Below are 25,333 nucleotides of genomic sequence, written 5' to 3' on the forward strand. Positions count from 1 at the left end.
CGGGAGATCACCGAGTCATCTGCTTTCTGGGTGGTTGGTGAAAGTGAGTCGACATGACCTGCAGGTTTTGATTTTCGCAAATGGACACCAGTCTCTTGCTGTTGGGATCGGTTCTTTTGTGAGCAGGCTAATTTCCTCTAACTTTCCTGTACTTCTTTTCACGACCTAGTTGGGCACTGAAGTCACCCAAAAGATGCTTGACATGGTGTTTGGGAATTTTTTTTAGTTTTCATCCAATAGGTCCCAGAAATCATCAACTTCGTCTGGATCAGACTTGTTCTTATCGTCTGTAGGAGCATGTGCGTTAACTAGGGCGTACGTTTTGTTCGCGCATTTAATTGTTAGTATGGACAATCTGTCATTCACAAGTTCAAAATTTGCAACCGATTTAAGGATCTTAGTTCTAACAGCAAACACGGTTCCAAGCATCACAACTCCATTGAGGATTCCTTTTTGTGCTTTGTTCTTGAAAAATCGGTAACCTTCGGATTCAAAGAGCTCTTCATCTGGGTACCTTGTTTCTTGTAGGGCCATTATGGATATCTGATTTTTGTGAAGAGCTTTGGTGAGGGTATTCAGCTTGCCAGTTTGTGTAAGTGAATTTATGTTGAAAGTTGCTAGAAAGCTTTTGGATTTTGGCCGGAGTTTTTGACTCTTTGGGGTACACGGAAATGCTCTGACTCGTCTCTTGCATGATGTCAAGTCTCCCCCAGAATCCAAACGAGACTTGTGCGCCGTGACGTTCATGACGAGGGATTTATCCGAAGACTTACCCCCTGGGGTATGTTTCTTGAAACGTTGTGCAATCGTGCTTCTTGACTTGACTGTGATTTGGATGGGTACCCATCCTTTTACAACCAGGGTTGTTAGCCCCAGAGGTTGCGTCAAGATGTTTTGTGGCTTCTGGTCATTTTACCAGTCTTTGCCGTAACCCTGGCAAGGGACCAGTTTTTTTTTTTCCGCGGCAGTATTTTATTTTCCTACTACCCTCTGACTCAGCTGGTAGCAGAGCCAACAAGCTTCCCCAATTCCAGTAGGATGCGCCCGATGGAGGTAACTGGTAAATCCCCACACGGGTATGATTATTATTATTAGGAACAAAAACAGCACATCTTTTGCCTTATTAAGAAACTAGCACATTGGACTAACATTTTGACTTAAGATACCTGCAGAATAAAGATTTGATGTATTCTGTTTTAAAAAAAGAAACATTAAATGTGTTGTAACTTAATGGAAAAACAACAGTACAAAACAGTTATATTGATTCATAAAATGTAGAATAACATTTTGGGATATGTTTCCTTCTCAGCAAGTCCAGCAAATCTGCTTTCTTCCTTCAGCTGAGGGAAGTCATCATGTCTAGTTGCTTGGGACTAGTGTTTCAGCATCAGTTTTAGAATGCCTGTGTTTTTCTTTTGGACCTCCTTGTTCTTGTATTTCTTCTTCGTTATCTTTGAGTTTGCCTTTTATAACACCACTTGTACTCTCAGACATTCTAGAAAAGCTATCTGCATTTGAATCTTTTTTTTTTTTGTATTTATTATTGGTTGGCATGAATTCGAGGTCAAATTCTGTGCTAATAGGTTCTGATTCACAAATTGTATTCTCAACAGTATTTGCTTTTTCAGATACTTTACTGCATAAATCACTTTCTTATGCTTGAGTGTCTGGTGCTTCACTACATTTTTCAAGTGGTAATGAATATGTGTCGCATACCTCTGATGTTGAGCCTAATGCTGCTGTTGTGAAGGTAGCAGAGCAAAAACATGTGCCGTTGGATCTTACAACAGTCCATCGTTCACATTTATTGTTTACAGGAGCAATCATATAATTTTCTGACACCAGCTGTCCCTCCGATCATCTTTCCACCCACTTTTTTTGGCTAATTTCACAAGCCATGCATGAACTTTTGGTAGAGACCGGGCGAGTTGGCCGTGCACGTAGAGGCGCGCGGCTGTGAGCTTGCATCCGGGAGATAGTAAGTTCGAATCCCACTATCGGCAGCCCTGAAGATGGTTTTCCGTGGTTTCCCATTTTCACACCAGGCAAATGCTGGGGCTGTACCTTAATTAAGTCCTTCCAACTCCTAGGCCTTTCCTATCCCATCGCCGCCATAAGACCTATCTGTGTCGGTGCGACGTAAAGCCCCTAGCAAAAAAAAAAACAAAAAAAAAAACAACACTTTTGGTAGAAATATTGTCCCAAGTAATAAACACAAACCACAAACTTCTGCTAGTCTTTATGAAGTAGTTTTCATCTAATCACAACTTGGAAAGTGTTTCAGTGTATAAGAAGAGACTAGGGATATACAACTCAAATATAATGATGTAACTTAAATTCTGCCATTGTTCCTAAGAATATATAAAGTGAATCTTGAGAATTCTTAACACATAAACTGTCTTGGAAGACCTGATCACATAAACTCTCACAACTTAAAATGTGTCTCTAGCTGCAGATACATTACTGAGAAGTGACATTATACGTGATAGTTGGCGTGCCAAGACAACGGTTAAACAACGCAAGTGCTATCAAGTGGAAACCATCGATCTGTGAGTTGTCATTTTTTTTCTGATGACGGACCACATTCTTCCCTTCCACTAGTGCCAATTAAATGTGGTCCTAAAAATTTTGAGTTGCCACTTTTCTTGCAAAGGAGCAAAATATTGAGTATATTAAAAGGTCAGGGCTCTTTGCACAGGAATGATCGAGTTGAATTTAACAGTACAGTGAATGGGAGTCTGAAGTGCAGATTTTGTTCATCTGTTCTTTCTATCATGGATGTTATTTCTTAACATAAATGGGGTTACCTCTTCAATTCCTTTTTAGTATTATTATTGTTATTTCTTTCTTTCTCTGTTAGGGTCTTCTAGGGACCACATGACAATTTCAATGCTTCATCCTTTGTTGTTCCTTCTTCTTCCTCCAATATTCCTTCAAATTATAATCATTATAAAATATCAAAGCCATTTTGACAGTGCTGATATAATTATTTTATTATTATTATTGATATATACAGTCGTGCTTGCAGTGCGGTTCCGTAGTTAAAGCTGAACGCTTGTTAGTACTCGACCAACAGCCTGAGCACGAAGGAAAGCCAGCCTTAACATGGTATGTCCATAATTTTTACAACAACATTGTAAGTTTACATGTATTGATTTCATAATTTTAACACTTGGTTTCTTTTTTCTCATTTTACAGTTGATGTCAACAGGGCTACAAATTTAAACTCATTTTTAACTCATTTTGACGACACACTTATGTGAAATTAAATTTAAATATTAACACTGATGATGGACCTTAGTGTCCGAAAACCGGTTAACGTGTGTGCTGATACGACTGTATATATCAATAATAATAATAAAATATTCCTTCATCTGCACACTATGCCACCTTTTCCTCTCCTTGGACCATTTTGAGCCTGTTTTCTTTCCCTCCTGACCTTGGAATCCTTCCATTTGTAACACTTTCTTTCTAAAAATGTCTTTCTCTGTTGTTTCTTCTTCCTTTATGTTGTTTATTTCCAAGTCTTCCTTGACTTCATGAATTCAAGTTGTTGTTGACTTAGTGTTCCAAATATATCTGAAGATCTGTTTGGCTAATCTGTTTTTATCCATTATGTATAAATGTTCAAAAAATATCAATCGCATCTTCTGAATTGTATCTATTATGTTTTCTGTGTTATGGTATATTCATCATTATTTCTTGATTTATTATTATTATTATCATCTTTGATAACAAAGCAGTCACTAAGACTGACAGTGTTGTGTATCTTTTTGGTTGTTAGTCCTATGTGAAAGTAAGATTTTTTCACAATTTCAATTTTGATTCATACTATAATTTCAGAAATAACTTTTACCATCATTCAAGTTTAGTTACAGCTTTTCTGGACTACTTTTCAATTGAAAATTATTCATAAATCCTATAACGTAAACGTACTTACCATAATTCTGTCGCTCAACGCTGTTTTACTTATCAGGAAAGGGGAAAAACTGAATTACAGTAGTACCACCTTTAATATTGGTTGACATTTTCCCATTTTAAAACATTAATTTGTTGAACATATTTTTAAATAATCACATATGTCGAGGAGTTAAAGTTTTTACTACGTTCTTCACTGAGAATAGAATGCATATTGAAACTATATCACAAGAATCCAAATTCTCTGAATAAGTCCTAAAAGAGAGTGATACATTTAGGGGCTATGGGCTAACTAATTCATACAAAATGTATTGACTAGCTGATTTCATGTGCTTTCTTAGATGTAGTAATGTCAATGTGGAGTAAAATAATATTTTTCTTAGTTTGTCCTTTCTGTAATCACTGCCTCAATATCGGCAAGGTTTTCTCCTCCCTGAACTCCAGTCCGTTTTTCTCTTTCTACTCTTGTCATTCTTTCCTTCCTGCTTTACTACTCATGATGGTGTTCAAATTCACATCTCCTTTTCTGCTGACGATTTCCCCATATTATTGATTCACTGGCACAGCTTGTAATTTTGCCAAGGTCATCCAAGCATCTTAGTAGACCACACGATGCGACTGTTTTAATACCATCAACTGACCAGAATTTACCATAAATAATGAAAGAATGCAGATAAACTAGAAAATTTTAAAAATATTCTTCAGAATGTGGCATACAGAAGAAAATATTTGTGATATGAAAACCATGTTATTTTATGTTTTCTAAAGTATTTTAAACAGGGTGGCCCATAAGCCAGTTGGAAAAATTGCAAATGGCACATTTATTGTAGAGGTGCACAAGGATGCAGATAATGTGTACAGATACTGTAGTTATAGCATAGTTCTCATGTCCGACAAGAAATGCTCAAAGTGGCCTCCATCCTTTTCTACGCAGATTTGACGTATTCGAAGCACTGAAGCACAAAATATATCTGAAATATTCAGGAACTTGCACACAATTCTGTACACCTATCAGGATCATCTTCATGTAGGCCTTGGTGTAAAGTGAGCTTTAATTGTCTCAACTTCGTTTTCTGCATCCTTTACAGGCTTGTTCAAGAGTGATGATGGTAGTGATCATTGTTTTAAGAGGAAGTACAACTGGGCAATTATTTCTCTACTTGTTCGAGATATTCCATACTCATTGGATGCTTTTCTTGTTGATTTATTTGGTGATTGCTCAAAGCATTGTGCAATGATATTTGAATTCTCTTCTGTTTTTGGCCTACCTGATGAAGGAATCTCTGCTACCATTCCGTTCCAATCTGTTCAAATCTCTTCAATTTACAAATACAATGTTTGGAAAACATTCCACAAACAACTCAACATCACTGTACATGGACATTGATGACAAACAAACATTAACAACTGCATACACATCAACATCAACATCAGCATAACCTCGTAACCTCAGACCTCAACTGAATTATGGGAACTAATTCTCTAGTGTAGTCAAGTAACCATTATGCTTGTCAATTGAGCTTCTACAGACAGCTAGTGCCAACTGACTTGTGGGCCACTCTGTATAACAAGATCTGAAGTAAGCCTTGTCTGGTGGCATTTCCTACTAAATCGTCATAATCTTCATTTCCCATTTCCAGCTTCCTGGGTCAGGTTGTGAATCAAGGACCTCCATCGCTACCTGTCTCTCCACCACTCTTCTCCTTTTTTAAGTACATCTTCTGGTTTTCCTCCTCTCTTCTCTATGCACTCCCACACTGAATCCTTCCACCTCTTTCGGGGTCTTCCCCGTGGTCTCTTTCCTGTTAACTTCTCTGAAAAAAGCTTTTTTTGGCACTCTCTCATTCTCATCATATGCTCATACCACTTTAGCTTTGTTGTTTCTATCCTGTCTTGAAGTTTCAAGATTCCTGTCCTTTGCCTTATCTCTTAATTTCTAATTCTATCCTTTCTGGTCTTGTCCTCGTTACCTCTTAGGAAATTCATCTCTGCTGCCTGTATTCTACTCTCCTCTCGTTTTGTTGTAGTCCCCAATCCAGCTGCATAGGTTAGTATGGGTTCATAATAGGTTGAATATAATACTTTCTTACATTTCTTCGGGATATCTTGGTTCCACAAAATACTCCTTACACTCTGGTAGAAGCTGTTTGCTTGTTGTATTCTTCTCCCAATTTCCTCGGTTATCTTTCCATCTTCTGTGATCGCACTTCCCAAGTACTTGAAACTTTTAACCACTGCCAGAATTTTACTATTCAGTTTTACATTTCCTTCTTCCTTCCTTTCTTCCTTCCTTCCTTCCTTCCTTTCTTCCTTTCTTCCCCTTGTTATCCTATTGCTTTACCTTTCTTTGTGCTTACTTTCATCCCAAATTTTTCTCTCTATTCCTACTAAACTTCTTACTAATTTCCTACTAAATAAGGTGACTAAAATTATAAAGGAACATGCTGTACATTTTAACAAAACAAATAAACAATAATTTTAAGAAACCTTTAGTATGGCATTTTTGTAGAATCACACTATACTATATCCTTTGTTTGTAATGACCTTTCTAGCATTATAGTGTAATTTTCAGTATATTGTACTATATGTGGTCTATTATTATATGTTTTATTATAGTTGCTTCAGGATTCATCAGATAATGTTGTCACCTTGCTAGATACTGATAATAATCTCATGTAAATATGAGTCATGAGATGCTTTACTCAGATAATGAAGCTCCTCAAGAAAGCATGCTTGATAGTGCGAGCGAAGTTTCAGCAGATGAAGATGACTTTGATTTTTAATTTAAATCCTGTGCCACAGTATATAGGACATAAAACAAGACTACTCGGAAAATTCATGCTCACCCAACAAACGGGCAGTAGATAAAATGGAACATTGTTCTTCATCCACCAGGGGTAAAAAGTGCAGGAAATGGTGCCAATACCATTATGGACTGTTGGAAGTTATTTCCTGTGCAGCCACAGAAAATAAGGATGACTTGTAGTCGCTCAAAAGACTTGTTAGATAATGTAGGAATTGAAAGCTCTTCTTGGACTATTGTAACTAGCGGAGGTTATGAAATCTTCTCATCAAAATCTCAAAATCTAAGCCAGAGATGGGACAGCTTCTGAACATTTTCACCTTGTGATGTGGTACATCCATTTTTATTTGTTTTTGCTTGTACTTCGGTTTGATTACAAAGCAACTAAGGCCAAGAAGAAAGGAATAGATAAGCTTGCGGCTGTCAGGGAATTTTTTTAGGAGTTCATAAAGCATTTCCAGAACATCTTCAGCATTTCAGAACATGTAACTTGGATGGAATTATGAGCATCCATGGGCACTTAAGTTTCAGGCTGTTCATGATAAAAGCTAGCAAAATATGGCCTAAAAGTAATGTTATTGGCTGATACATGTATGTATTACACTGTCAGTATGGACTCTCTGCAGGCTTACAGCCCGAAGGTCTAATTTGTACAGAGTAGTAGTATTGTCAAAAGGCTAGCAGAGCGAGTCGTGTGAAGCAAGAGAAATATAACCAATGACAGCTGGTTTACCCTGTCGACTTTGTGAATGAACTGGTAAGTAAGAAGAATATCATGGTTGTCGGCATTATTTGGAAGAATAAACACGAAATTCCAGCAGTGATGGTAAATAGAAAGAAAAGGGAAGTTTACAGCAGTTAGTTTACTTTGGGAGAAATGCTATGCTCCTATCATATGTTTCAAAGGGGTACAGAAATCTTTTGATATCATCATCTATGCACGACAAAGATGACAGCACGGGTGAGAAAGAGAAGCCAGAACTAATGACATTTTACAAACTGACAGAGGGTGGAGTGGATGTGGTAGATGAGATAACATCAAAGTACACTGTTGCAAGAAAAAGTTTCAGGTGGCCACTGACAGTGTTCTTCATGATGATGGATATTGCTGGCACCAGTCAACTCCAAGATTGTTAACCAATTACAGACAGACGAAACCTGAAGACTTTAGCTCTGGAACTCACCAGGCCCCACATCGTATCAGGGGGAACAGGAATACACAGAAAACTGCAATTTGGACTACTGGGTAAACCTGAACATGAAAAGAAAGATCTCAGTGCTGAAGCAGTTACTTAGGAAAGTACTATGAAGGCAAGAGTCAAGTGCTGTTTCTGTCCTAAGAAGAACAGAAAGACAACATCAAGGTGTGGAAACTGTCTGAAACCTATATGCACACTGTCCATGGGAATATTGGACATAATGATAATAACAAGAATGGTTAGGAGTGGAAGCACCTTCATTTCACTCAGACATTTTGTCCTTTAAAAAAAAAATGCTATTATTCGGTCTTTGACCTACAAAGTTCTTTTGCCCCTTTGTCCTTTGATAGTTTGATGACACTAGTCTTGTTTTCTTTTGTTGCAAATACTTCGATTTGGGAGTTTCATGGCATTCATTTTGCTTTCTTTTGCTGTAAATACTTTTATTTGGCATTTTCATGACACTATTTTTCCTGTCTTTTGCTGTAAGTACTCAGAGAAACTTTTTTGTACCAAGAACATATTATTGATGAACGTTTATTGTTGTATGACTGGTAATAATGAATACTCAAATATCATCATTTTTATATATGGTAATTAGTTGAGTATATTCAACAAAAGTTATTATTGACGTTTTTTGCATGTAATCTATAAGTTTGCTACTTCAGTGCTTCCTTGCTGTCCTGTTATATAACCCTAAAGCATACCCCATAGTATGAAAAAACAAAATCATGGATCAAATATAACAAAACAAGAGAAATAATAATAATAATAATAATAATAATAATAATAATAATAATAATAATAATAATAATAACTGCAATAATTCCAGTGGTGAACATTGCGCTCTTCCGCAACCAACCACGTGACAAACTTGAATGCAACCAATGAGGAATTAATGACATACTCTCTAAGATGACGCTTGCTATTTTATCAATTTCATGTAGCAATGTAGAGTGTAAGGGGATTTTCAGCACAGTCACAAAGGCAATAACAGTTCATATCGATGCTTTTTCAAAAGAATTTTGAAGAAATATTTAACCTTAAAATCTGTTCAGCGAGGCAAGTGCTTTGATCAAAAATTTAGTTCAGAGTTTTTGAAGGATTCTAAGTCAGCTACATTGTGTTGAACAACAATAAACGTTAGTCATATGGTGTTCAGCATTTTGAAGGATGAAAAGTCATAGATGCTTAAAGCTCAGGTATGTGCAGTATTTAACATTCACATGTAAATAAAGAAATATGCAAGTGTGTTGTGAAATATGTTGAATTTTATTGATTTAGTGCACGATGTGATGTGTTGTTATATATTGCAATATGTCGCCAGAGTTCTCCTGATTTTTTAAATGTCTTTGGACGTAAGCCATGAGCAGACTCCTTGGCATTATTTGACAGGAGTAGGCTATGTGGTGACACCAGGTTTCACTCAAATAATAATCATCATCATTATCACCACCACCACATATTACACAACACACAACATGAAGTCATCACACAGAAAACACAAGCACATACACTTAGTAATGACCTTCACCCTGATACAAGGAGTAACTAACTCCTTTATAAAAGATAGTGCACACAAATAAAGGAAGATCGTAAGCCGCTCCTGATCATGGCCAATGGACTCAAATCCAAGTTGTTATGCTTTAGGAAAGAAAATTACACACAAATCTTCTGCCTTTCAATTGTTTTATGGGGCTGGTAATTCATTGCTTATCCCCTTAAAGCAACAGTCATCCCTATCACCATCAGTCCAGCTGAATTACCTGCAGATATTGTTTTTAGTCAGTTGAAACACTTATTCAGAGTGTTGTATTTTTTTTATTTCATTTATTTTATTTTTCATTTATATATCCTATTTTATTACACGGTATTCATTGTATCAACTTTATTCCATGATTTTGGCCAGATGGCATTAATTGGTCTGTCAGGGAATTTATGCTACAATAAACACAATGATAGGTCAACATTGGAAGAGGGAGCAATAGAAAGAGAGCAAGGACAAACTTGAATATGTGAAAAAGAACAGGGACAGTCTGTACTTCATACTCTGCTGTCTTCAATTAGACAGGCTCTCTCCTCATCAATCCTCCTCCTTGTACGCTTATTTCTTTGTGGACCCAACAAGTTTGTGTTGTGTTTATCTAACTTTCTGCTTATCGTGCACTTCTCACGTCAACACTGAAGATCTGTTAAGATGGCCCCTCAGTGATTGTGGGATCCCATCTCTCCTGATGGAGCTAGGAAATGGAAACGAGCTCGCCAGGACCTAGAAGAATTGGGTTTGATGAGAAGTCATATCAATTTGAAGTTGGCAGAATATGAAGATGTGGAAATTGTTTTTTTTTTTTATTTTCACATTTGTTCTCATCTCCTTTTCGATTGCTATTTCTTCTGATGCTACCAAGCAAGTGGCCGTGCGGTTAGGGTCGCACAGCTGTGAGCTTGCATTAGGGAGATAGTGGGTTTGAACCCACTGTCAGCAGCCCTGAAGATGGTTTTCCGTGGTTTCCCATTTTCACACCAGGCAAATGCTGGGGCTATACCTTAATGAAGGCTATGGCCGCTACCTTCTTAATCATCCACCCTTCCGTCGCCGAAAACCTTCAGTGTGTTAGTGCAACGTTAAACAAATAGAAGAAAAAAAAAAAAAAAAATCTTCTGATGCTGATCTGTCATTGTATTTATCCTATTATGTTCCTATCTTTCGACATCGTATGACATAATTTGTCATTTGTGTGTTCCTTTCCAATACTAATACTACAATAAATTATATATATAAGTCCTAGGAGAATGTAAGCATTTCATTCAAATCTGTAACAGGTGATGAGGATGAGATGTACTATTCCAAGTCCCATTTCTTTTCTCTCTTAATGCTATGAGAAGTAGGAGGAGTAGTTAGTAATAGTGCATTTGAAGTTTCTTTCTTAAATTTGAACACTGAACTTGCATTGAGGAGACTGTGGGTTCGAACCCCGCTGTCGCCAGCTCTTAAGGTGGTTTTCTGTGGTTTCCCATTTTCACACCAGGTAAATGCCGGGGCTGTACCTTGATTAAGGCCATGGTCACTTCCTTCTCAGTCCTAACATTTCCTGTCCCACTGCTGCCATAAATCCTGTATGTGCTGGTGCGACATAAGATAAATAAGTAGCAAAAAATAAACCTCTGAATATGAACATATAGCAAAGTTAGTGAGAAAGTGTGTGTAATATTCTAATCAGAAGTAGTACACTGACTTAGCAAATGCCATGGGATAGTCACCTAATAGCGTGTGGGGCCTCCTCTGGCCCTGCGAACTGCAGTGAGACGCCGTGGAAGTGAGTCGACAAGTCCCTGGTAGTCCTCTGGACGCAGCTGACACCAAATCGTTGGCAGAGCGGCCGCCAATGCTGGTCTGTTCGTGGGTGCAGGATCCATGGCACGGAGCCTGTGTTTCAGGACGTCCCAGATATGCTCGATAGGGTTCATATCGGGGCTCCTGGGTGGCCATGGCAGTCGTTGGACCTCCGCTGCATGTTCCTGGAACCATTCCCGGGCGACGTGGAAGCGATGTAGCGGCGCGTTATCATCTTGAAACACCGCAGAACCGTCTTGGCGCTGGAAGGCCAAAAATGGGTGGAGATGGTCTCCGAGCAGCTCAACATACCGCGTACCATTCAAAGTCTCTTCCAGAACAATTAGGGGGCCCATTCCATACCAGGAAAATGCACCCCAGACCATAATAGAGACACCAGCACCCTGGACCACACTTCGAGGCAGGCGGGATCCATCGCTTCATGTGGTCTCCGCCATACACAGTGCCTCCCATCGGCATGGTGCAGTTGAAATCGTGATTCGTCCGACCATATCACGTTACGCCATTGTTCCATTGTCCATCCCTGGTGACTGGCGACAAATGTGCATTGTTGTGCCTGATGACGTTGGGTTAACAGTGGCACCAGTGTGCGGCGCCGGCTCCCATACCCCATAGAACCCATGTTCCTATGGATTGTCCACTGGGAGATGTGTCTAGCACGGCCTGTGTTGAATTGAGCCGTGATTTGTTGCACGGTTGCCCGTCTGTCACTATTGACAATCCGTCTCAGCTGTCGCCGGTCACGGTCATCGAGGATGGCTGGACGGCTGGTCGTTCATCTGTGGATGGTGACACCCACATTCAACCATTCACGATACACCCTGGACACGGTTGATTGTGTGAAGCCGAATTTCCGCACCACTTCCGAAATCGCACTTCCCATCCGTCGAGCACCTACCACCATACCCCGTTCGAACGGTGTCAGCTCATGACGATGTTTCATGTTACACCTGTCACATGCACAGCCACTGCTCACAAGGTCTCCTATACAACTGCCGCTGGCACAGTGGGTGTGTGGTGCGCATACAACACACCTGCGCATCAGTGCTCCGGTATCCCATGGCATTTGCTCAGTCATTGTAGCTTAGAATAATATTATGTAAAGCTGGAGATATTAAACTCTAAAGTGAACTAGTGCACAGTTGTATGTAGGAGAATAATCCATAAATTTACCTATATGTACGGTAGTTGATACAATATGTCGTGTGGAAACACAATGCTGTTATAAAATAATGATTTTTACAAGTGATAAATTATATGGGTATCTAAAACTGTTGGTCATTCTCAGTAATTACTAGTGTATGAGTGTATATTAATTGTATCCTATTGTCATGAATTAATTGTCGCTGGTGACCTAAAAATGACTGAAATTAGACTCATTATTCTCATACTATCTTCTCTTTGCTGCAAGTTATCTTCTTGAAAGCATAGCATGTTTGAAAATCTAAGGAAGGTTTTAATTTGTTTTTAAATTAAATGACATTATATTTCTCTTAATATGTAACATTCGACTTGTGCTGAATGTTGAAGTAATTCCACATTCTGAAATTAAGATTTTGTATATTAATATGCACATTTCCCCTTCACTTTCTTTTAATTGTGACTTATTTTTCAGAGTTGTTTTATACATTACTAGCTGTTGTACCTGCCACTGACAGGAAAATAACTTCTATAAACCATTTAGGGCATATTTGACACAAAATTGGGACTTGGGGATATCCATATGATACCGGGAAATGATCAGGGATCTGGGCATGAGAATCTACACTTAAGGGTGGGCAGTTCTTATGGAGCAGGTGCAGAGAAGCATATGCAGATCAAAAATAATAGTTGTGCTTAAAATTCAATACATTCATTACTATGAATTGATGTGCAATGTTTCCCGTTATTCCTGCTTGAAATATTTGTATTGTAGATAAATTATTAAAGCAAAATATTTCATGAGATGATGGTCTTTTGTCTCGATGTTTGAAAACAGTTCATCATAAATCAATTGAAACGAATGTCTTTCGTTTAAAATTGAAAACTCAAAATATCAGAGTTATTTCCTACAGTTTTTCTAAGTATTGAAATTTAACACTTTGAAAATAACGCAAAATCAATCTGATTTCCAATGAGCATTATATTAACTCTCTGTATAACTGCCAACATAATCACTGACTTTATCATTCCACTTAAAAGAAAGTCTGGTGGTGGAATCGTACGCACTTGTTCTGAAAAATGGTTTTAAATGTGCATCATATCACCTGTATTCACTGGAACTCAGGACCGGAATGTAGATAGATGCTGGTCAGCGAACAGTAAGTTGATACCATAGGCAGCCGATTGTTGTGAAGTTGTCCCCATGGCACCACGTTCCACTTTCAACGTTGAAAGCACATTCCGTATCCCTCGTAGACACGTCCCATGTTGACTCGATAGCAGCAGGTAGATATGATGATTTAAAAAAAAATAGGCACTCATCAGGATTTCATGCGTCACCGTGTGGTATAGCGAACACCAAATTCAACTGACTAGAATTGCTTAGTAGTGTCCTATTTAGAATAACTTGTATTTGCATATCATAAAATGGGCACGGTATTCCGTTAAGTGCATTTGTTCACTGTTCTTAATACTGGCAGAAAAATTACGAAAGCTCATTTAATTGGAATCTTTGTTCATATGGAAAACACAGTTCTAACATAATTACAGGTATTACACATGAAGAAAAAGATTTATTCACTATAGGAAAGTGTTCTAAACCATGAATGTTTATACGTTCCAATTCTTAGAATGTTATGGAACGTCTAATGCGACACTGTCTTATTCACTCATGATGAGTGTTTTAATTGTATTTAAAGTTAAATAAACTTTACATTGAATACGCATCTTCAAGCACTTTTTATGGAGTTATTTGTTTTAATAGACTGAATATTTATGTAGTTCACTAGAAAATTGAGTTACTGTGCACACGCTTCACGAATGTTCCAGGTTAAACTAACTCTGATGTGAGTACAAGCTCTGACCATTCCCTTCCAATCGAGTTGAAGTTCAAATTTTTATTTCACAATATAAGTTAATGACACAGATCCTCAAAATACTCTTAGAATTATGAGAAGACTAAGTTCGTATCTGAATGGTTGAAAAGTTTCTAAGTCCAAGAAGTAACACTTTAAAATAAGTCTGTTTATTATAATTACGGTAGAGTTCCCACTTACGAACTTCCTTGCAACGACTAAGTTCGAGCTTCAGTGGAGACACTCACGTATAACAGCATGTTCTCCCTTCTGCTGCGAGTTATGAACTGTCTTTACTTCGCAAACCCTTGTTCTTTTATACGATTCTGCCACGTCTGACTCAACTTCATTGTGGCAGAATTGATTTCCTTTAAGGTTGAATTACTTGCAAATCCCTAGGCCGATTTATTTGAAATTTGAATATGTTGGCCTTCAAATAATTGGCTACAATATGACACATTTCATTATTCAATATCTTATCTGGATCAAAAAATAGTAAAATATGTTTAGTCGTTTCCAGGCTATAACGCGCTGTACAGTGACTGGTGCGTCATAACAGGTCAGCTCCCTTGTGTAGAGCTCATGACGCAGTCAACGCAAGTCCTGGCCATGACATGGTAATGCTTTGCCCTGAATTAATTTATGTTCCAGACCGCTAACGGATCGTGGCACAATATATTGGTTTAAGGTCACGATTCAGGGAACACTCCAGTTCAGTTCAGTAAGCAATAACAGTCTGCAATACAAAAATAAAAACATTAACCACCTCGTTCACCTGATTGTGACTGTACATGATAAATTTGGTGATCAGAATGACTTGGACAGGAAGAGGGAACGATGGGAAAGCATGCCTGCTGACCCCATCTTCTCCTTCCCCTTCTCAGTAGACTATTATTAAGGGAGATATTTGCGATTTTTTGTGTTTTCCTTTTGTATTCCCTCTCAACACCCATTTGCTTTAAGACAGATTACCAATAGGGCCTTGCCCTTAGGTTTTATAACATTCCACCCAGCCTTTGTTGTTGTTGTTGTTGTTGCTATAACGAAATGGTAAACGAGCTAAAATTAAATTGTACCATACAATGCCTGTTACTTGTCCTGTCTGATGTAATAACCAGATATCAGTTTAATAGTTAAAAGAGCAGACAAAGATGATTTTGTGGATGCATATGTACACTTGCCCCTTATAATTATCTTCAGATCAAATTAGTTGTGTAATTAATCTCAGTGGTTCCATGCTGATGCCCTCAACATGTAAATGAGACACGGATGTAATGGCAGCTGTTAATAATAGTCTCATATTTTAAAAGAAAGAATGTTTTGCAAAAGATCTTCAGAGCAATACAGAATACGACAATGGAGGAGTGGCCGATATGACAGTTTTGATAATGGTGGTGGTGGTGGTGATGATGAAATGTGTAAAAATATGTATATTATAAGCCGCGAGAATAGTAAATGTCTCGTGTGGGCGGGGCGTGTCACATGAAAGGGGACACATAGAAACTGTAAAACTGCTCGATTTTCTCCCATGCAGGAAGAGACCATTGGGCAGACCAAGGCACAGCTGAAGGAAGACCTCATTCTGATTGGCAATGGGAACAACTGGTAGTAGTGAGCAAGGGATAAGACACAGTGGAGGAGAGAACTTGTAGCTGCCCACGGTTTGCTGGGCCTGATCGTTTTATGATGATGACGACGACATTAATAGTCTGGCAGAGCTTAAATTTAACATGTACAGTCGAGAGCTGCCAATCCGAACTAAAATGTTTAAAGTACGGTACTGAAGTTGTACTGAAATGAAAAATGCATTTCTGCATGAAAATTATTTGTACATTTATTATTTATGTATGAAATTAATATAAAATAATACTTCTCTCTGTATTGTGATAGTATTTTCGTAAAACCGAAGTGAAATAATGTAACTAAGTTCATCGGGTTTCAGAGTGTGTGTTTACTTAGAAATTAATAAAATGCAACCCTCCACAAATATCAGTCACTATCACAAGAGATAAATTTCATATTTAAGCCCGTATTGTCACCTTAACAACGTTATGGTATTATCAGATAAAAATTCCACCTTTACAAATATACTACATCAGTTCTGTACATTCTCAACAACAATTGACAATGGTTATGTTTCTAAACAGCATTTGACAGAACATTTCAAGAACTACCAAAAGCTTTTTAATGTGTGAATTTTAATGTATCCTTGTTTTATATTTTGTATATTTTGTCTTACGATTATGGCTGAAGATGTCCTAGTGGGGTGAAACATATTCCATTTTACTAAAATAATGTTATTCTGAAAAGAATAAAAGCAAGTATATTGGATTTTTGAAAAGCAAGTGTATTGTAAAGGTGGAATTTTTACCCGAAAATACGATAACGCTATCAGTCACTAGTGATTTCTCTTTCCAGGATCCGTTATGCCTGTTTGGTTAGTACACACCATTCTTTGCAGTTGTGATGCAATGCTTAAATTGGGAAGAATATTCTAATAATCCATAAATTTATCTATCCAAACAGGCCCCGGTCCCAATTAGTTCAGATTAACAGGACTGTACTGTATTTCACTTCCCTGTAAAATGTGAAATCGCTGAATAATTTGTTAATTATCTAAGGAAATATATTTAAAAATAGTGCTGTTTTGTTGTAGGGTGTGACGGTGGATAGTGGCAATGTACAACTTGACACATTTCAACAGAATCAGTATGTTTATCAAGAACAGAAGCAACAGTCACAGCAGCAGTCACATCAACAGCAGCAATCACATCAACAGCAGCAACAAAGTCAACAATCGCAACAGTCTCAGTGTAGTCCGACATTAATATCCACGTCCCAAAGCATCCCCTCTGTAAGTAATGTGATCAGTAGTTTATTTTATCACTTCTCTCTCTGTTAGTGTTCATTTATGTGGAAGCATGAATTTGAAGCTTGTTTTAATGTAGGCTTAACAATCAATTTAAAGAATAATGGTTCATTGCAAAAAAGAAGCAAAAACCATAAGATTTAAAAAATGTAAGATACTGGAAATGAAATTAGGCATTCTAAGGAGGATTTTTTGTTCTCTATTAAAATAAGAAAAGACCATGTTTCTGTACACTTTCGGTGACCCTACAGCCTGCTGGTGCTTGTAATGGCAATGATTTCAGTACTCATCTGTTTTCTTTTCACTGTATGAACAGCTGCATTAATATCTCTAGAAGATGTGAAATTATAGGCTTAAGGGGAATTAAATGTTCTTATAAATCTAAAAGTCCTCAATTTAGCAATATTTTCCGTAGATTTGCACTAATTAAGACCCATTGTAATAGTTGCCTATAAATCAACCAATAAAATGGATGTTCTAAGAAATATGTGAAAGTCAGATATTATAACTGTATGTTTTACATCACACCAACACAGACAAGGACAGACAGACAGGCAGGTCTTACAGTGATGATGGTATAGGACAGGACTAGGATTGAGAAATAAGCAATCATGGCATTAATGAAAGGTGTGAAAATGGAGAAAAATGAAAAACCATCTTCAGGACTGTTGACAGTGTGGTTTGAACCCACTGCCTCCCTAATGCAGCTCATAGCTGTGTGCCCCAAACTGCATAGCCAACACACTCGGTAGAAGTATCTTCCGTCTGTCAATCATTTCAGGAAATGTTTCTTGTCCAGATACAAGGTTGATTATTACAAATGCAAAATTCATAGATTTTTGTTGAAGAGCACCACACCGTAATTTAAATACAATACCTAAAACTTCATGCAACATTTGACTAAGGAGGAACCCACCTCTTCGAGGTCAGGGAAGTTCAAAATTATTCATATGAAAGTACCACACAGCATCTAGTTTATATGTCGTTGCTTAGGAATGGAGACCTTGTATGTAACAAAAACTTGATTTTACAGGAGAGCATCTATGTTTGAAAATGGAAAACAGAATTGTATGAATGCAAATTATGAATTCAATTTCATAATAATTATATTAACACAAAAACATGTTTTCTTTCATTTTGAGCTATGATAACGTCTGATGAAGATTATCTACATCACAGATGGAAGAAAAGTACATTTTTTCAGTGCATTCACCTCACAGACATGTTTGCCTGGAACAACAAAGGATGCCTGCTGGGAGATGCGCGAAGAGAAGATGGCTGCAGTATCCCGAGAAGACTACCTCATTATTGCCGGTGATCTAAACGGACATGTTGGTCACAGAAAGGAAGATCATGCAGCCCATGGTGGATATGGTTTCGGGAAAAAGAATGATGATGGCCAAGGAATCCTCGATCATGCAGAAGTCAATCACGTGGTCATCACGAACACCTGGTTCAAAAAGTGTGATTCACATTTAAGTACATATAACCGTGGCACAAGGCCATCACAGTTCGATTACATCCTTGTCAGGTATTGAGACCTTAAAGACATCTTAGATACAAAAGTTGTACCATATGAAACTCGCAGCACAACATTGACCCAATCATCTGCAAGTTGCGCATCAAATTGCCAAATCCTGAACACGCCTTTCATACAGAACCAGCGAGAATCAAATGGTGGTGCTTCAAGGAAAAAGAGGCCAATGTTGTCACACTAATAACATTACCACTGATTACTACAGTCAAAGAGAGTTGGATCAAACTGAAGGAGGCTGATCATAACACCACATGTACTGTTCTTGGATCAACAAAACGGCAAAAAATTGACAGACACATGGCTCTGGAGTAATGAGGTGAGAAATGTAGTCAGTCTTGTTGGAATGCCTGCAAGATAGCCCGTAGTGTTGCAAAGAAGATCATAGCTACAACAATATACAGCACATTTTGCAAATCTTTATGCAAAACTAGACACGCGCGCAGGTGAGTGGGAATTGTAGGCATCGCAAAATACAAGACATCCAGCGCTTCTGTGACATCAACGATGAAACAGGAAACTTATTGGTTGAATGGAAGAAGGTAAGAGAGCGCTGCCATAGCTACAACCAAGGAATTTCCCCATCCACCAATCCCAGTCACTGCTGCTGTGGAAGGACCTGTCAGAGGCATTGATATCAAAGAGGTCAAGGCTGCTTTAGAAGAAATGAAGCCGGGGAAAGCTACTGGCCCAGACGATCTTCCAGCAGAACTCTGGTAATCTCAACAGTGGGACGCAGCAGAATGGTTAAAACGACTCTTCAAGCAGACCATTAAAGAGGGTCGAACACCAAGCGATTGGCACCCATCTTCAAAAAGAAGGGGAGCCCAGCTGAATCTGCTGATTACCGGCTGATCCAACTTTTGCGTCGTGCAGTGAAGGTATTCGAATGGGTCCTTGATAAAAGGATATGTGAGATCATTGAGATTTCTAGAAACCAAGCTGGATTTTTGAAGAATTGTGGCACAACCAATGCAATCCATGCTGCATGGCTCTTCGTTCAAATGCATCTTGAAAAGAACAAGTTGATCCATATAGCTTTCCTGGACTTTGAGAAGGCTTTGATCGCGTACCGCATGACCTCATATGGCTAGCACTGAGAGAGCATGGCATACCAGAATACCTTGTCAACTGGGTTCAGCTGCTTCATAATAAGAATTAATAAAAATTTATTGCAGCCAGATGGCCATATAATGGGATACAACAATAGGTTTCAAGGTTACAAAATAAGCATGAAATATTGTCACACTATATACTGCGATTCACAGATGCTCGAGGTGGTTTAGTCTTTGCTATAGTCAACTGTGCTCTTTTCCCTTTTACTACACAGTGTTATGTGATATTTGTCGCATGGATTCTTGCACAGAGAACATATACATTCTTTGTTCGGTTCACGATATTTTATGTTTTTTGCAAATTTTGTGATGGAAGCCGTGTACGGCGAGTCGAGTGATTACGTTTCTTAGTTCCTGATTTTCCTGTGTCCATTGTCTATCGGTCATTGCTTCCGTTGCGTAAAAATCCAGTGGTATGTCCTGTTGTTTCAGATGCTTCTGCTCAAGTACCTTCTCCATTTGCAGGGTAGATGGCAGGTGTAGTTTGAATCGGAGGTCTTCTATATAGAAAGGTTTCCTTGCTAATTCATAGATTAGTCTGGATGGTGACGATCTTGCCACGCCCAGTGCTCTCTTAAGGAATCGTGCTTTCACTTTTTCTATCGTGGTGAGGTCTGTTGTGGTTAGCCTTTCCCATGTTATCTCTAGGCTGTATGAGATAGTGGGAGTTATTTTGGCGTGGAAGAGTGTCATTGATGTTCGTAGTGAGAGTTTGGTTATGTTCTTCAGATCGTATATTCTTCTGATGTCAGCTGTTGTTTGTTCCTTTATGTGGTGTCTGAAAGAGTGGCACGTTGTTTGCAGGGTGACGCCGAGGTATTTGTAGGTATTGACCGACGTGAGTTCTTCTTCGCCGAGAGTCATTTTGTTTTCCACTGCTAGTTTTCCCCCTTTTTGGAAAGCCATGTACACTGTCTTTCTCTGGTTTATGTTGAGATTATTATCAACTGCCCAATTGTGAAGGTTATTTAGGACTTTCTGTAGCTCTTGCCGGTTTGGGGAACCCAGGACCATGTCTGCATAAACATAGAGAGAAACTGAAGTTGTTTCCTCTAGATGTCTGCTGTCGTGACATTAAACAGGATGGGACTCAGTGGGTCCCCTTGCAGAACTCCATTTGTCTGGATTATTTCTTTTGAGGTCGATATTCCGTCATATACTTCCACTTTATTGTAGGCCAAAATGTTCCTTATTACCCTTGTGTATCCGTGGTCCTCCGTTAGCATATGTTCTAGTTTCTGAACAAGCTCTGATCTGATCAATAAGACGAAAGCTTTTGTGAAGTCTACGAATACTTTATGAAATATTCCTTTCCTCTATGTCGTTTAATAAATTCCTTACGGCATGCAAGGTGGACCTTCCTTTCCTGAACCCGAATTGCTGTTCAGGGATCATTGGATCTAGTGCCGGAGTGATTCTCTTCAGGATTAGGCTTGTAAAGACTTTGAAAATGGTATTCTCCAGGGCAATACCATGGTATGAGTGTGGGTCGTTGCTTTCGCTTTTACCTTTGTAGATGACTTTTATCGTGGATTTCCTCCATTCGTCGGTATTTCCCCTGATGATAGGCATCTGTTGAACAGGTCTGTCCATAGTTCACTTAGTGTTTCTGCTGAGTCTTTTAGCATTTCGTTGTAGATCCCATCTGGGCCGGTCGCCTTACTGTCTTTTGTCTCCTTTATTGCTGCTCTCACTTCCTCTGTTGTGAATTGTGAGATTGGGCTAGTTCCTGTGTGGTGGGTAGTGTTGTATGCAGTTTGCAATTGTGCTAGGTTCAGAACCTGTGAGAAGTGCTTTTCCCATACTTCCATTTGGATTTCCGCTTGTTTTCGATTGGACTTTCTCCTGGTGGCTACAAAAGGGTCTTTAAATGCTTCTTCTGCCTCCCTAAGGGCTTGATTTTCTACATATAGAGCTTTCAGCATGGCTTTGTACTCTACGTTTGACTGCGTATGTTTCCATAGTGGTCCTTTCTTTATGTAGTTTGGCCTCATGTAAGGTTTGCAAAACTTCGTTTCATAGCAGATAGCATTCTGTATCGAATCATGGTTTGGCTTTCCTTTGTATGACCGGGATGGTTGCAGCTTTTAGGGCTTCTTGTATCGTTACCAATGCATGGTTTATGTTGTTGGCTTTTAGATGCTGATTAGGTTCATATATTGCACTAGTGTTGTTGTTTAAGGAATTGACGTCTATCTTTCTGGAAGTTCTTTTGGTTATTTTATTCGGCGCATTTTCTTTAGGTTGTTTGAGTGTGATGGTCGTCCTGATGGGTATATGTTTGGTAAGTGGTGTAGAGGATGTCGTCCAAAGGCCACTACGATTCCTTATGGAGATGTTCCCTCTGTAAAAAACTAGATCGATCACACTTGTGCCGTTATGAGCGACGTAGGTTATTTCGTCTGGTCTGTTAATCAGGGTGTATCCTTCTTCGTATAGCACATTCAGCATGGCCCTCATTTTATTGCTGGGCTTGTCGATTCTACAATTGCAATCTCCCGCCAGGATGATGTTCTTGTCTGACTTTGTTCGGGCAATGGACTCAGCTGCTTTATGTACACCCATGGAGCTATATTCAGGCCGCTGCAGGAGCATCCAGTGACTTTCCCATTACTGTCGGTGTTCACCAAGGTTCAGCGCTGTCACCGCTCTTGTTCATTCTAGTGATGGGCACCGTAACAGCAGACCTGCACCGTTCTTTGCCATGAATGCTTCCCTACGCAGATGATGTCATATTGGCCTCTGAGACGCAGGTTGATCCTGCAATGCCAAACCCAAGAATGGAGCAGTTGGCTGACACAATATGGCCTGCACATAATAAAAAGAAGACTGAATATATGATGTCCGATCCACAAGCAATCAGAACCATTCAGATAGATGGTGAGGACTTGCCGCGAGTGACAAGATCCAAGTATCTTGACTCCACGATCACTGATAATGGCCGACTCATCGAAGAGGTCAATGTAAGAATATCCGCAGCCTGGATGAAATGGAGAACAACAACAGCGTTGCTTGCGACCAGAGGATAAAATATAATCTCAAATAAAAAATCTACCGTACTGTCATCCGACCTGTTGCACTAAAAAAGTAAATTCGTGTCCTTATCCCGAGGTGGTGCAGCTCTTTTTAGGCACACCCCCAATAGAGGTGAGCTGCATGTACCATTTTAACCACATACCAGCCCTCCTGCCAATCTTAAATTTCTGTTAGTACCGGGAATCGAACCCGGGCCCCCCGAGGACGGCAGCTAATAACACTAGCCATTATGCTATGGAATCAGACACCTGTTACACTGTATGGTTTTGAATATTGGCCGACAATGACTCGGACAGAGCTTCAACTGGGTGTCGTGGAGACTAAGATGCTGAGATGGACAACTGGCGTGGTTTTATTGTATCACACCTCCAATGAAACAATCAGGGAGAGATTCGGCATTGCACTAATTCAAGAAAAAATACTCGAGAGTCATCTATGATGGTTTGGTCATGTAATAAGGGCAGACGCCAACACTATCGCGAAGACGGTTTACATGTTACAAGTCAACAGTAGGAGACCAATAGGACGACCAAAACAGTGATGGACTGATACTCTTCTCATAGATCTGAAGAGTATCAATCTCCACCCTGACATGGCCCAGGACAGAACTAAATGGAGACAACGAATCCATGTAGCGTACCTTACCATCAGGAGGGACATATGCTAAAGAAAAAGAAGATTTTGTGCTATGGGGTATCTATAGACAAGTGTCAAAATATTGTGATGTTGGTTCATTTTAAACTATTCTGTTGGATATTCGTATGGGCTGCCTGGCCTCTCCCATCATAATTCAATAATCGAATAATGCTGCTCTCAGTAAACTGAAACCTGGCAAAGCGTCTGGCCCGGATAACATTCCTTTGGAATTGATTCATAGTAGAGGCCTACCTTTAAAGACCAGACTTCTTACTCTTATCCTCTTAATATGGGATACCTGCAAAGTACCTGGTGACCTTGAAAAATGCCACTGTTGTTACTTTTTTTAAAATTTAGAAAAGGTGATCGTAGTGTTTGTGGCAACTATCGTGGTGTATCACTGCTATCTATAGTAGATCAAATTCTTGCTAGAATTTTGCTCAGTCGTCTGCAGATTATTTCCGAGAGGATCCTACCAGAGTCGCAGTGTGGTTTTCAAACCTCCAGAGGCACATGAGATATGATCTTGTGTGCAAGGCAAAACCAGGAAAAATGCAGAGAGCAAGAGATTCCTTTATACTTGGTGTTCTATGACCTGGAAAAGATTTTCGACTCAGTCCCAAGACCAGCTGTATGGGCAGTACTGAAACACTTTGGCTGTCCACAGCAGTTTGTAGAACTGGTCAAGGCTCTTCATAACAACACATCTAGGCAAATAATTCTTCAAAATACAGTAGTTTATCCACTTCCAATCATTCATGGATTGAAACAAGGGCATGTGCTTGCTCCAACATTCTTCACTATTTACTTAGTTGCCATGCTATATGGAACATCTACAGACAACCAAGGTGTATAGGTCAGATATTGCTTTGGTGGAGACCTGTTCAATCTGGCTAGATTTCACTCCTAAAAGCTCACTAAGATTACCTCCGTTACAAAATTGCAATGTGCAGATGACGCTGGTGCACCTGCTCTCACACCTGAGGAGCTGCAACAGTCAGTCAGTTGTTTTAACTGTGCTTGCGATGGTTTTGGTCTCTCCAGTAATGTTCAGAAAACCAAAGTCCTCGCTCATTCTGCACCTGGGTCGAACCACCCAGCTTTCAATATCTCCATTGCGGACACTCCACTGGAACAGGTCGACCACTTTTTATATCTAGAAAGTATCCTCTCAGCAAATGCTAACTGTTCACATGATGTGGAAAGGAGAATTGGTGCTGCCCACTCAGCATTTGGATGTTATATACTGTAGTGTCATCATTAATAAGGATGTTACAGTGCATACCAAGATAATTGTTTACCATGCTATTGTCGTATCAGCACTGTTTTGTGAAACTTGCACCCTCTACTGACAGGATATCAAAAAGCTAGAGCGCTTCCATCTGCAAAAACTTAGATCCATCCTGAACATTAGATGAGAGGGCCATGTCACCAACCTTACATTTCTTGAGACTGTTCATACTGTAAGCATTGAGGCTATCATCATTGGTCTCCATCTCAGATGGATTAGGCACGTCCGTTCAATGAGTGATACCAGGCTTCCTCATCAACTCTTGTATGGTGAACTCTGTTCCAGCACAAGACTTCATAGAGCCCCTTTGAGACAGTGCAAGGATCAGCTAAAGCATGCTATGAAAAGAGGTGGAATTAACACGTTGGAGCCACGTTATTTCCACATCAGAAACTGTGTTTGAAGAGGCTAAACGACAAGCATTGGAGCTCTGTCAAGCTCAGCTTCGCCCTTCCACAGCCATTCCATGTGATTGTGTGGATGTATGTTTCATGCAAAGATTGGACTGCTAAGTCATATGAAACATATTCACAAAGCATTGTGAGTGTGAAAATGTAAACTGGTTTAGAATATGTTTACTT

General features: G+C 39.1%; 1 protein-coding gene across 2 annotated transcripts in view; it reads left to right on the forward strand.

Annotated features, from left to right (window-relative positions):
• LOC136871664 (CREB-regulated transcription coactivator 1) overlaps window positions 1-25,333 on the forward strand; it is a 473,088-nt gene that overhangs the window by 266,501 nt on the left and 181,254 nt on the right. For both annotated transcript variants that reach the window (XM_067145158.2, XM_067145157.2), the window contains one exon: window positions 16,928-17,125. In XM_067145158.2, the coding sequence (XP_067001259.2) occupies window positions 16,928-17,125 (198 nt within the window). The remainder of the gene's footprint in view (window positions 1-16,927; window positions 17,126-25,333) is intronic.

The sequence above is a fragment of the Anabrus simplex genome, chromosome 4 (assembly GCF_040414725.1).
Source record: "Anabrus simplex isolate iqAnaSimp1 chromosome 4, ASM4041472v1, whole genome shotgun sequence".
NCBI lineage: Eukaryota > Metazoa > Arthropoda > Insecta > Orthoptera > Tettigoniidae > Anabrus > Anabrus simplex.